Source organism: Chelonia mydas, chromosome 1 (assembly GCF_015237465.2).
Source record: "Chelonia mydas isolate rCheMyd1 chromosome 1, rCheMyd1.pri.v2, whole genome shotgun sequence".
In the NCBI taxonomy this organism is placed as follows: domain Eukaryota; kingdom Metazoa; phylum Chordata; order Testudines; family Cheloniidae; genus Chelonia; species Chelonia mydas.
The window spans coordinates 78,722,462-78,735,823 of NC_057849.1; the positions used below are offsets into that span (position 1 = coordinate 78,722,462).

General features: G+C 40.2%; 1 protein-coding gene across 2 annotated transcripts in view; it reads left to right on the forward strand.

Moving 5' to 3' along the window:
• Positions 1–13,362, forward strand: part of UCHL3 (ubiquitin C-terminal hydrolase L3) — a 64,645-nt gene that overhangs the window by 31,271 nt on the left and 20,012 nt on the right. The window contains exon 7 of one of the 2 annotated variants that reach the window (XM_037895256.2): positions 8,717–8,815. The exons of the other annotated variant lie outside the window; for it this stretch is intronic. Coding sequence (XP_037751184.1) covers positions 8,717–8,815 — 99 coding nt within the window. The remainder of the gene's footprint in view (positions 1–8,716; positions 8,816–13,362) is intronic. 2 annotated transcript variants of the gene reach the window in all.

Consider the following 13,362-nt stretch of genomic DNA (forward strand, 5'->3'; position numbering starts at 1 on the left):
CTCCACATGCTGGGCACTGATGAAGAGGCAGGAGAAAATCTTGAATACAGTGGAAATGAAAAGGTTAAGATGGATGCTTGGAGTTACAAGGATAGACCATGTTAGGAACAAATTAATTAGGGGAAGTGTGAAGATGATACCAATTATAGAAAAGCTGAGGGAATCCAGACTTATGTGGTTTGGGCATGTGAAAAGAAGATCAGAAGAATATATAGGAAACAGGGTGTTAATCGTAGAAGTAGAAGGTAGGAGAAGGGCTGGAGGACCCAAGCTAGATAGATGGATGTTATACAAAAGGATTTGATTAGCTGCATAGTTTCTGACAAACTGCTTCAAGAAAGACTGGAACTGAGAAGGACTCAGAGACAGCCCCACATCAGTGGAACGAAGGCGAGGAGGAGGAGGAAAAGAGAAGATGACAGTGGGGAAAATATACCCTAGTATACCACCTGTTATGGAAGTACAGAAATAATTTCCTACTTTTTGACATTGTACTACTTCTGGATTTCTTGTATGTTTCCTACTTCTGGCTACCAGGTGACAGCTTCAACTACAGCTGTGCATGTTTGGCTAAGAAAGATGAGACCCTGGAACTGAGTAATCCTTGAATTGTTGTACCATGATTGCCGTGTAGCAGTATAACTGTCACGCCTTCTAGTGGCAACGCACAACTTATTATTTCCATTGAAACTTGACAAACAATTCTGGCAATGAGAAATTTAATGTTGGAAAATCAAAATGAACTGCTGCTTTTAGTTACTCATAAATTGAGAGAATTGGTCTCAAATTCACAGTTTACTTATGGATTCATTAATGTATATGAATACATGAACCTAAAGCTATGTTACAGTTCAGCATTGTGACTAGGACTGGTATTTTTTAGAGAGATTGGAGTTGTAGTAACTCTGAAGTTTCTTGAAAACCAGTAAGTTGGAATCATAGTTTAGCTGGACGTCTTCCTTATCTTGAACCGTGACTGCAAATTCTAGGCTATAAGAAGTTGTTTAGCATGCCAGCAGAACTTGCTTGGAATGTAACACGCTCAGGCTTTGATTGTGATTGCTGTGGTTAGCCTTGGCGATGGTAAACTAAAGAGTGAAGACATTCCATTTTCAACCATTGTAAAATGTAGGCTTTCAAAGGTCTTTGGTTTCCTGGGTTATTATTATTTATTGGTTAAGAAATAACATGAGGGAGCTTGCCATTATCTTTTTCCATGGAGCGTATAATGGTATTTTGTGTATTTTGACATATAGCCCATGTTTTTGCATGATTTTTTTTTTCCAGGAACCCATGTGACCTCCTTAAGGAATGTTTTTTGCAGCTTCTCCAAGGTTCCAGTGACACTATTGCAGCCATTATAAATATGGGTCATAATAGTGTTTTTTACAACTTTTAATACTCCATAACATACCCTGTAAAGAAAATGAAATGAAATTTTAAACATTCTGTAGCATGACCAAAGTATTCTTTCTTTTTTCACTTTCTATCTTACATTCTTACTGAAAGGTTGGGTTTACATGTTCTCTCTCCCAACTATCCAGAAAACAAGAAATATATTTACAATCACTTTCACTCAAACTATGATTCACTGTGTTCCACTGTCACTTGCATCACAGTGGTGTATTTGAGAGAGAGATGTGCGGTCCAGCTCTGATACTCCAGTTGCAGTATGTGAAGGAATTCCACACCCCCAACCAGAGCCCTCACCCCCTTCCGCACCCCAACCCCAATTTTGTGAGCATTCATGGCCCGCCATACAATTTCTATTCCCAGATGTGGACCTTGGGCCAAAAAGTTTGCCCACCCCTGCCATAGAACCTCAACCACTTCAGGAGGATTCTAGATTGATTTGACTGAAATAACTTTTCAAGAAATTTACAACGGAGGTGAATTAAATATGGAAGAGTATTTAGGACTTTAATCTGGACACTATTTATTTTCAAGGCCCTATGTCTGAGGCCATTTGTCTCACTAAGTAGTACTCTCAGGAGATTTTCAAAATATGCTTACCTCCATTATGGACTGGATTATAAATTGCAGGGAAATACACTGTAAAAAAAAAAAAAAAAAAAATCCATCTACTGGTTACAGAGCCTGTAAGTAATTTAGGCCAAAAACTTCACTTTTTGGAGGGATGCCTTCTGGATTCTAGAGATGTTGAATTTTAAATCTGCTATTCTTAAGTACCAACCTGAAATATTTCCTTCTGCCATTACAAGCAGCTGTTCAGTAAGCAGATAGAGCACAGGTCAGCTAACAAACCCTCTTCCCAACAATATTGTGCTGGCTTCAATATTCCCAGTGTTGACAGAACAAAAGTTTTTTTTTTTATGGTGACTTCTAAAAATAGTTGATGAACTAAAAGCTACACAATCAATTAAAATGTTGTAATTAAGCTTTCCTAGTTAGTCACTTGGATGACTAAAAAACAATGTACTCTCTTTATCTTCAGATAGTACTATTTTACTGTTAAATAAAATGTAATACATTGCAGGATAACTGAAGTAAAAGATGTTTTTAAGCTTCAGTTTTGAAAGTTGGTTACTTGATAAGTGTATTACCTATATGAAGATTAAGTTCAGATGTTGTCATCTTCGATGTTCTCTAACAGCTTTCATTGGAAAGTGTGTGTGTAGATGTTTTCAATCCAACAGACGTTCAGTAAAGGTTGAAAGTTGTAAAATATATTTATATTCGCTACTATATGGATTTTGTCACCGTAGTATCTGAGTGCATGCTACTTTGGGAAGTGTGTGGGGAAAAAATAACATTTTGAGGTTATTTCTCGCAATTGGACTTCTCTGTGTACAATGTGCACTCAGCATAGTATGAAGTATTCTGTTTCTACATGTGTTGAAACATTAAATCTGCTTAATGTAGTAACTTCCGACCCATCAACGTAAGTCTTCAAAAAAAAAAAAAAAAAAATTGTTCAGCTGTGATAAATTGTAGTTTAATTATAAATACCTGCCTAGAAACAATTTTCATTTTGATCCAACATTCTAATACTTTTTAAAAGGCACTGCGCAAACACTGATGAACACAATGCCTGTATGCAGTAGGTGTATACACACTTTTGTTCATGAAATTGGAGGCAACTTAATATAAATCTTGTTTACAGGTAGGTGGTAGTATTATGTTTGAAACATTTTACAGTGTGTTCCTATATTAACATTCATACTTATTCAATAAGTCTGTATATAAAAAACCTGAAATTAAAATTAAACATTTATTCCAAATTTCTCATCTGTGGTATAGCATAGATGATATCCGCTTCTGTGATAATTCTGGAGTTTATTTGCCACAGATTATTAGTGCGCCATTTTTTTTTTTTTTTTTTTTTTTTTGTCATTTTAATTTGTAATTTCATGAAGGATTTTAATCCTCTAGAATTCTCAGCATTTTGCAGGAAGGTACTTCAACTACAAATCCTTTCATCTTGTATAATTGCATAGCCCAGGAGTCTCCCTTTTCCCTTATGCTTGCTGATTGCTATTATGGACCTTGGTAGAGGATACCATCTAAAGCTGTGTTTGTGACTTCTAAGTCTCAAATTAAAATGGAAATGTCGTGCTTAATGGAATCCTTAATAAATATGCATCATCTCTAAATATAGAGGTATTTTGGAATAGCAACAGTCAAAATAATCTGTATTGGCTCTCTGTATTAAACAATAGAGGGCTCAGATCATTTAAATAGTAGGTGGAGTTAAAAATATCAGACCTTGTAAAAATATTTTTAAAAATACTTAAGCATTGAATTAAGTGACTGCAGAAAGTAATCTTGTTAATCAAATACTGGCAATCTGCCTTCTGTGGATTTCCTAATTCCTAGTAGTCCAGACATCACACTTGTCTAATTACTATTAAAAAAAAAAAAAAAAAAAAAACCTTAAACTTTTCTTTGATAAGCGAAAGAAATTCAAGAGGCAAGCTGATCATGAGGTCCGAATACAAGGAGAAGATAGCTCATATTAGAGGGCTCTTTAATATAGCAGACAAATGCATAACCAGATCTAATGACTAGAAAATGAAATTAGAAAAAAATGAAACTGGAAATAAAATGTAAATTAAGTAACAGGTGAAACAGCTTACCAAAGGATAAGGTAATTCTCTATCAGTTGTAGTCTTTAAATCAAGATTAGGTAGATACCTTTCTAAAAGATACAGACAGTTTGGTATTAAGGAAGAATTACTTACTGAATTCTATGGACTGTTATGCAGGAAGGGTGATTATATGGCCTTAGTAGTCCATTGTCCCTTAGAGGCTGGAAGAAAGGCAAGACGTAAGGGATGTGCTTTAATTAGACTGCAACTTTATTAATTTAACTAATTTTGGAATTATCCAGCAATAATTCACACAGTACACGTCCTCATACCTTCCACTTCACCCAGAGAGTCTCGGTGGCTGCACAGCGAGTTCCAGCAGGTGGAAGAGGGTGCCAGATAGAAGGTTTGAGCCCTGAAAGTATACTTAGGGGACCCCAAGATTGGGGCAGCATCTGGGTTCCATTCAAGCTTGAAGCACTCTTGGGATCCAGAGTGCAGGGGCTTGGATTCCCCTTACAGTAGTCCTAGTGGGAGGCCAGTAAGGGGTGCTCCCTAAAATCTGTGACATCTGGTCTGTCAGCAGGGCCAGCCTTAGTGGTGGGTGATGCTGGCGATTGCTCAGGGCACCATGATCAGGGGGCGACCGTCCAAGTGCCGCAAACTGATGGGCCTGGTCTGCTGGCGCAGGTGTGAATGCAGGCAGTGCTTAATTTATAATGCAAGAGGTGTTGAGGCTCAAGCTGGGTGGCCAGAGAGCAGCAGCTGCTGGCTGGGCACCGAGCTCTGAAGGCAGCGCCACTGCCAGCAGCAGCACAGAAGTAAGGGTGGCATGGTATCGTATTGTCACTCTTACTTCTGTGCTGCTGCTGGTGGCAACTGCTGGCCAAGAGCCTAGAGGTGCTGGGGCTAAGTCTCGGCAAGCCCCGGCACAAATTAAGCACTAAGTGCGAGCAAGCCCAGGGCTGGAGCCCCTGGCCAGCTGAGGGTGGGCGATGTTGCCCGGAGCTGCCAACCTGGCGGGGAGGCGCACGCAGGAGGGCTTGCTCCTGCGGGACCAGTGGGCCAGCCCTGGGGCCCCCCTTTCCATGGGCAAGGTTGGAGGCTGCACACTTGCTCTCCTCCTGGTAGGTTGTCAGGGGGGTTATGGCCAGGGGAGCCTTTGGACTCAGAAACTCCTCCCTGTGCAGGCCATCTGAACTCTGGGGCCAGGAGCTGGTCCTTGTGCCCTGTGCCCAGTGCTGCTGTTCTCCAACACAAAGATAGGGTGCCAAAATACAAGTTTGCCCAGAGTGCCAGTCTTCCTAAGGCTAGCCCTGTTGGGAGCCAGATTCCCTATGGAATGAGTCCCTGCACCAGATACCTACCACCTGTTAAGTTGCAGCTACTTGTACCGTGCCAGTGACTGGGACATGGGCAGTCAGACTTAGTGGTTAGAGTAGGAGTCCACGCTGAGGGCAAGGACTGGTAACTTGGAGTGAGGCAAGGCAGGAGCAGGGCTGGGAATAAGCAGGCACAGGAGCTACCACAGCCATGGGTGAATGCTTTGAGCAGCCACTAAACTGCTGCTGGGCTTAAGAGCTACTCTCTTGATTCTTCCAATCAATCTCAGGGTGTAGGCAATCTGGCAGCCTCCTACATGCCTGTTGCACTCACTAGGTTGCCCGGAGACTGGCTCTGCTGCAGGCCCTGCTTCCTGACAAACTATGGCTCCCAACTTACCTAGCTGGATCCTGGAGCTGCTTTGGGAGGGTGAAAAAATCCACTCCAGCCAATCTGGCGGTGAGGGAAAAATTAGTTTCCAGTTCCAGAAAGGTCAACAAATACGATGTCTACAGCCAGCCACAAAAACCCAGTCCTTCTATGATCCCTTGGCTGGAGGGTAAGAATGGCTGATCTGGGCATGAGAGCATATTAACTTCCACCTGGTGCACAGGGAGATAATGGCTTACATGAGTCCCTCTGACAAGTCCCCAGCTCAGGTGACATCCTCCCCTCCCATCCCAAAGGACGGGGAACCCTTAAAGGAGCCATTACCCCATTCTTCCTGTTTGACCATAACAAGTTCCCTTGCCTTTATAGTTTCCCATGTTGCATTCTGGCCTTAAAACCTATTCAGAAACACTTACTGAATTTATTCATGATCTTAAAACAAAAAAAAGCAACAACTGGGAAACTCAGAAATAGGTGTTAGTCATTGAGAATGGTAAATTATGAAGGGAAAAATTCCTGCTCCTTAATCAAAACTCCCTTTGTCTTAAGTCGTGCCTTACTTAAACTATAGGATTTAATACAAGGTGCATTAAAATAATAGCAAATGAAGGAAAACAGATAAGTCATAATTGAGTCATTTAACTTCTCTAAATGGAACACTTGGCTAGGAATGGTTTTATTAAAACTTTTGATTTCTGCTAGCAGATTTAGTAAGTCTTGTATGTAAATCTCAAAATATTGGGTCAGTCTCTACTCCCTTAAACAAATATCAGAATTCAGCATCCCTTATGGGTTGGCATTACCAATGTTGTCTTGACAGCTTTTATGCTATCAAAATACAATACTGTATTTTTTCAGAGCAAAAATATACATATTGTGAGGCAATTTCCTGTCAACTGTGTTTACCCAGCCAAAACTAAATTCATACCCTATAATTTTTAAAGCTTTTTGTTGTTGTTGTGTTGCTACGTAAACAATTACTATACTTGCAGATTCAAGAAGGAAAAAAAAAAACTCTGTTACCAAAATAGGCAAGAGATTTGCAGAATTGAAAAACCTCATATAGTCTGCGTTGGCATTCCATTGTGGAGGGAGGGCACTGAGGTCTGACATGCCAAACCACTAGATATTGAGATCTTGCTCCTACAACTTGCTCTGAACAGCAGACCCGTGCCTCCACATGTAGGTCCATTGACTTTGGAGGGCTCTGCAAGAAACTGCAGGAGTAGTTCTTCAGGATTTGATTAGGAATTTTGAGTATTTTGCCATGTGTTCTGAAGCTTTGAGGTCCTTCTGATATGTTATAAACATTTGAAGTATTTTCCTACTTTCATCTCAATACCTGTTTAGTATAAAGAGATGAGAAATCAAAGTAGTGTAACTGAAGCATAGCAGCCATCAGTTCCTGCAAACTTTTCTCACCCTGCAAATATTGTCTGATTCTGCTGTTGGATTGTATCAATTCCCTCTTCCTTTAGCTGGCTGTACATTTTTCTTTCCTGTAGAGCTGCTAACGTCTAGGACCTGATCCAGAACACATTAGTTATAATTTTTGGATCAGGCTCTAAAGGCAAGCAGCATATTACAAACCTCTGCATGACTCTTCACCATGGCCCAGATGCTAAAAATCCCATGTTATCCCAGGTATACTCATCTCTGAGTGAGTGAGGTTTGCAGTTGTTCTCGTCCTTAGTTCTTATTCAGGAAGAATCTATTTGATTACCTCTTGCTCTGTTCTAAGTGTGTAAGGCAGTGTGTATGGCACAGAAATTTACTAGACCCTCCTTTTGTGGGGAAGTCACAGAATGAATATAGACAAAAAAGGCAAAATGTCAGGTGGAAAGTTGTAAAAGCAGAAGGCAACACTGGTACTGGATTTGTGACACGGGATACAAGTATCAATTTGACAAAAAGGTAAATTTATATTTTGCAGCTATTTGCATAACTACGTAATCACGTTATTCATTGGGCCTTTGTAATTCATTAGAACTGTTTAACACTTAGTGTACTGTGTTGAATATATGCTTATTGACTATATTTTGTGGAATTACATCTTCTATTCTGCATACATACATATTCTGTAAAATGAGACACACTTGTGCTTGAGTCACTTTGTTATTGCTTGTGTGGTCTTTCTTCTAGTAGCAGCTATTCGACATATTCTTAGTGTGTCCAAATATTTGAAAAAGAACAGAACAGAGATTTCAACTTGTGTTAATGGCAGTACTGCCATTGACCTACTTTAGAAGAATAAGTGGAACGTGTGTCAAGTTGCATACTTTACCCCAGTAAGCCTTTCCAATTGCTATCCTTCTACATTAGGAACATACGAGTATGGAAACTCTGGATAGTGCTGCAATGACTTGGTCCACTTTAATCAGAACTGTACCATATGGTTTTCTTCTAAATTATTTGAAAACCTGACTTTTGGGCTGCATATATGAGGACAGGATAGATCCTTTTGTGTCTTCTAATCTCTCCCAGAAGAAGTAGATATGATTTCAATCACCTTCCTCCTTTCTTCCAACAATCGATCTCGGATACATTTGTTAAACTTGTCTTCATTTTATGAAGTTTATTGGGTGTGAATAACTCAACTGTTCTACCGAGTTCATATCTGTCTAGCAGGGAACTTCTTCAGTTTTGGACCATATCTTTTGTTAATTTCCATTCTTTGTTGTCATATTGTTCAAATCTAGCCCATTCCTAGGCAAGAATCTTCCATGCTGATGCTTATTAAAGCAATACGCAATACAGAAAGTGGGAGACTTCGCAGGAGCCTACACCCTAGATATGTTAATTCAAGTTTAAGTGGGTTAAGGTGTTTTTTTAAAAAATATTTATGAAGTCCGTCATTGTCCTCACTGTCCTTACCATCATTGTCATTACAGCCTCAGTTTAGCCTGTGCAGAACGAAGGCTTCACCATTGTGTCGCTCTGCATCTCTCTCCTAGGTCAAACATAACCATGTAGGTCCTGCACAGGCTACCAATTCATCAATCCGTCTTCATTGTTGGCAGCCATTGATACGCCTTCCTGTTGGGCTCCGTTCTGTAAGTGTAGTCCATCTTCAGTCTCTACACAGCTGTTGTTTTTTCTCTTAACCATTCTTAGGGCTCTTTTCCCTGTGGAACAGCAAGCATGTATCAGTCCATGCTTTGCCTCCTAAGTTTTTTTGGGGGAGAGGTGTTTTTTTTGTTTGTTTGTTTGTTTAACTTTAGAGCTATTTTTCCAAATATACAAGAAGCTTGCCCTTTATGGAATTGCTTGTTCTTCCATAAGCTCTCCTTCAAACTTCTGTGCTCTTTACCTCATCTTTATGGTCTTTCAGTTGGTTCTGCTAAACACACTTCTTAGCATCTTCTAATTCTTTGACATACAGCATGATTTCCCCTTCCTGTGGTTTTATATCCTGAGCCCATTTTCCTTCTTGTTTTCAGTTCTGAGCCTTGCTTCACAGTCCTTTAGGTGTTTCAGCAAAGATGAAATGTCTCCTATAGTTCTGAGGTGGCTTAGATACTTTCTCCCTTGAGATCCTATTATTTTAGATGCAAAGTTTCTAAAATTCATCTTTTGGTTGAAGATTAAAATGTTTTGTTTAGATGGTGGTTCCTTATCAAATATCATGCTTCAACTTTTTTCTCTTTATTCATGAGGCTTGAATATTCATACACTAATTGTTTGTTTATTTAGTATGCAACATTTTTAGATAATTGTGATATGACTGAACCCTCAGAAGCTCTCAATGGAAGTAGAATGATGGAGTGGAAATTCACAAAAATAAAGTGTACTACTTTCCAATGTGTGAAAGATACTGTGATAGACCCAGGCCAGTTGGGTACAGAGAGTAGCAGAAGGCAGATATACTGGCCACTGGATTAACAGTTTTCTGTTCCCTGACTGACCAGAGCAGGGGCTGCTCCAGGCTAATGAGAACACCTGACTCCAATTAACCTGCAAAGAGTAAGGTGAGGCCATTAAGCTAATGTGACCACCTGACTCTAATTAAGGCCCCTCTGATAATATAAAAGGGCTCAGTCCAGTCAGGCAGGGGGGAGCCAGAGGAGAGGAAGTGCAGCTGAAGGGCTGGTTAATGAAGACACCCTCAAGTCATTGGTAAGGGAGCCCTAAGGTAAGGGTGAAGAAGGGAGAAGCAGGAGAGTTGTGGGGAAGTGGCCCAGGGAAATGTAGCAACTCTGGCAGTAAAAGGTTGGCTGCCAACAGCTGTTACCATTAGGGTCCCTGGGCCGGAGTAGAGGACGGGCCCGGCTTCCCCCCAACCCACCGCTACAGAAACACCTCCTGGGAGGGGAAAACAGGTCTGTCAGGACAGGAGGCTAAACTGTTTTGGCATGAGGCCGTAGGAGCAACAGAGACTGGGAATTCTCTCACCAACCTCCACTGCTGGCTTATGATGAAAAGAGCTCAGTAGACTGTATCCCTGGCCCTAGAGAGAGAAGGGCTACGTGGAGGGTTGCAGTGAGCCTCTGAAAGCTAGCATAAACCGCCTGGAAGCACGAGACCCATGGGGACAAGGTCGGAGCTCTGCTACAATATATATCCTGAGATGGATGCTACCAAGTTACAACTGGGATAGCTATCTTTCTGTTTCAACCAGTATAATCACGTTACTGTCACACTGCTAGAAATTTGCATTTGATTTATGTGGATTCTGACTAAACTGAAATAATTCTGACTGTGAGCCAACTATAAACTAAATAATTCCCCAGTCTGAATAGGCATATGGAAATCCTTGTTAGTGTTTAATGTCCCAAGCGTATTCACTTACAGAATACTTACATAAGTCATAATGAACAAAAAAAAATACACTAAAAGAAATGGATCTCAATGTTGAGACCGTTCCCCATGTACCTTTTCATTTACTTGGAGAACTACTCTTCAAATACTTTATTTTATTCTTTACATAGATAGGGAGTAGCTCAGACTGTTGCAAATCAGTGTTTGAGAACCTGATGAAACTTTCTAGATTTTTATATTCAGGGCTGTCAAGGTTCCTTCCCCACTCTGAACTCTAGGGTACAGATGTGGGGACCTGCATGAAAGCCTCCTAAGCTTACTTTTACCAGCTTAGGTTAAAACTTCCCCAAGGTACAAACTATTTTACCCTTTGCCCTTGGACTTCCACTGCCACCACCAAATGTTTATCCGGGTTTATTTTATTAGGAAAGCGTTGTTTGGAAACGTCTTTCCCCCCCAAATCCTCCCAACCCTTGCACCCCACTTCCTGGGGAAGGTTTGGTAAAAATCCTCACCAATTTGCATAGGTGTCCACAGACCCAAACCCTTGGATCTTAAGAACAATGAAAAAAACATTCAGGTCTTGAAAAGAAGAATTTTAATAGAAGAAACAGTAAAAAAGAATCACCTCTGTAAAATCAGGATGGTAAATACCTTACAGGGTAATTAGATTCAAAACATAGAGATTCCCTCTCGGCAAAATCTTAAGTTACAAAAAGACACACAGACAGGGATATCCATTCTATTCAGCACGGCTTATTTTCTCAGCCATTTAAAGAAAACATAATCTAACGCATATCTAGCTAGATTACTTACTAAATTCTAAGACTCCATTCCTGTTCTGTCCCTGGCAAAAGCATTACCCAGACAGACACAGACCCTTTGTTTTTCTCCCACCTCCCAGCTTTTGAAAGTATCTTGTCTCCTCATTGGTCATTTTGGTCAGGTGCCAGTGAGATTATCCTAGCTTCTTAACCCTTTACAGGTGAAAGGGTTTTTCCTCTGGCCAGGAAGGATTTTAAAGGTGTTTACCCTTCCCTTTATATTTATGACAAGGGCTTTACCTGGTTTGTAACAAATAAAATTTGAGAACATTATTCAATGGAAAACACACAAGTTAAAGGAAAAGGGGGTATATCACTCTTGGCCTTCTCATTAGCATTGGTAAATCTGTGCCATTCATCTGTCTCTTAATATTCAGTGAGGAATATTTTTGTTTGTTTTTAAGTTTATTTTTGTATCTTCAGAACACTTTGCCTAAAAGTTGCTCGTGAATATTTATATACTTAGTTGTTGTTGTTTTTTTTCAATAAACCTATATCAAGAGTGAAGTCAAGGATGCAATTAAAGCCATTTCTAGTGCAACTAATACAGTACATTGAGCCTAAAATGTCTTTAGATAAACAGTGCCCACTCTTTGTGGACATGGGGAATCCAATCATCTATTTCATTTACTGGAGCGGACACAGACACACACCAGTCCAGCACTCCTTTCTCAATATTCTTAAATTGTAACTTAACTCAGAAAATTAAATTAGTGACTTTTGACATGAAAATTAAACAGTGAACCGGTTTGAATCTATTGCTCATTAACTTCAGCTCACTTCTGGATCCTTTAGATTTTTCTCTTTTCTTCTTGGCAGGTTCTCTTTTTAATCTAACAGGAGAGATTCAAATTACATGTCCTGTAAGAGGTAGGATTTATTATTATAAACAACTCAGTGGTAGTCCTTGTTCAAGCTGTCAGACACCTTTCCTGAGCGAGACCGTTGTCTGGAATGCAGTACAATAGGCTTCCACTGCTCTGTCTCCTTTCTTCCCTTCACTTCAAAACTCATTGTGTGTGCCACAACTGTTACCTGAAGTTCAGTTCCTTCAACTCCATGCTGAATACCCTCATTTCTGGCTTCTGTCCTCTCAGCTTCATTGTAATGTATTGATCAAGGCTTCTGATTGCCTCTTTTGCTAGGAGTGGTGTATCAGAACCTCTGACATTCTTGTCCTCTTGGCCCTCTTCACTGACTTTGACATGGTTGATCAAACTCTCCTTGTCATCTTGTCCTCCCTTATCTATCATGATAGCATCACTACTAGCAAACCAAATCTGCTGTTAAACATCTTTTTGGGTGGTGGTAGGGAGATTCTTCCCTTTCCCACTCTGTGGGGGGTTCATCAGAGCTTTCTCCTGTTCATCCTCCTTTCTAAGTCATCTTGTCTGTCTCCATCTTCAATCAACTGTGTGCTCACTGCTAACAAATTAACCTTTCCTCTCTGACTACTCCCTCTTTAAGCAATCTTACATTTCATTCTGTTGTTCCAATGTAAGAATGGCCATACTGGGTCAGACCAATGGTTCATGTAGCCCAGTATCCTTTTTTCTAACAGTGACTTATGGCAAATGCTTCCCAGAGAATGAACAGAACAGGGCAATTATCAAATGATCCATTTCCAGCTTCTGGCAGTCAGTGGTTGAGGGACAACCAGAGAATGGTGTTGCATCCCGTACCATCTTGGCTAATAACCACTGGTGGACATATGCTCCATAAATTTACCTAATTATTTTTTTGAACTCAGTTATGCTTTTGACATTCAGAACATCCCCTGGCAATGAGTTCCACAGGTTGACTGTGCATAGCATAAAGAAGTACTTCCTGCTGCCTATTAATTTTATTAGATGACACCAGGTTCTTGTGGTGTTGTGAAGGTAAAAACTTGCTTATTCACTTTCTCCACATCAGTCATGATTTTATAGACTATATCTCATCTCCCCTTAGTCATCTCTTTTCTAAGTTGAGCAGTCCCAGTCTTTTTTTAATTTCTCCTTGTATGGAAGCTGTTCCAA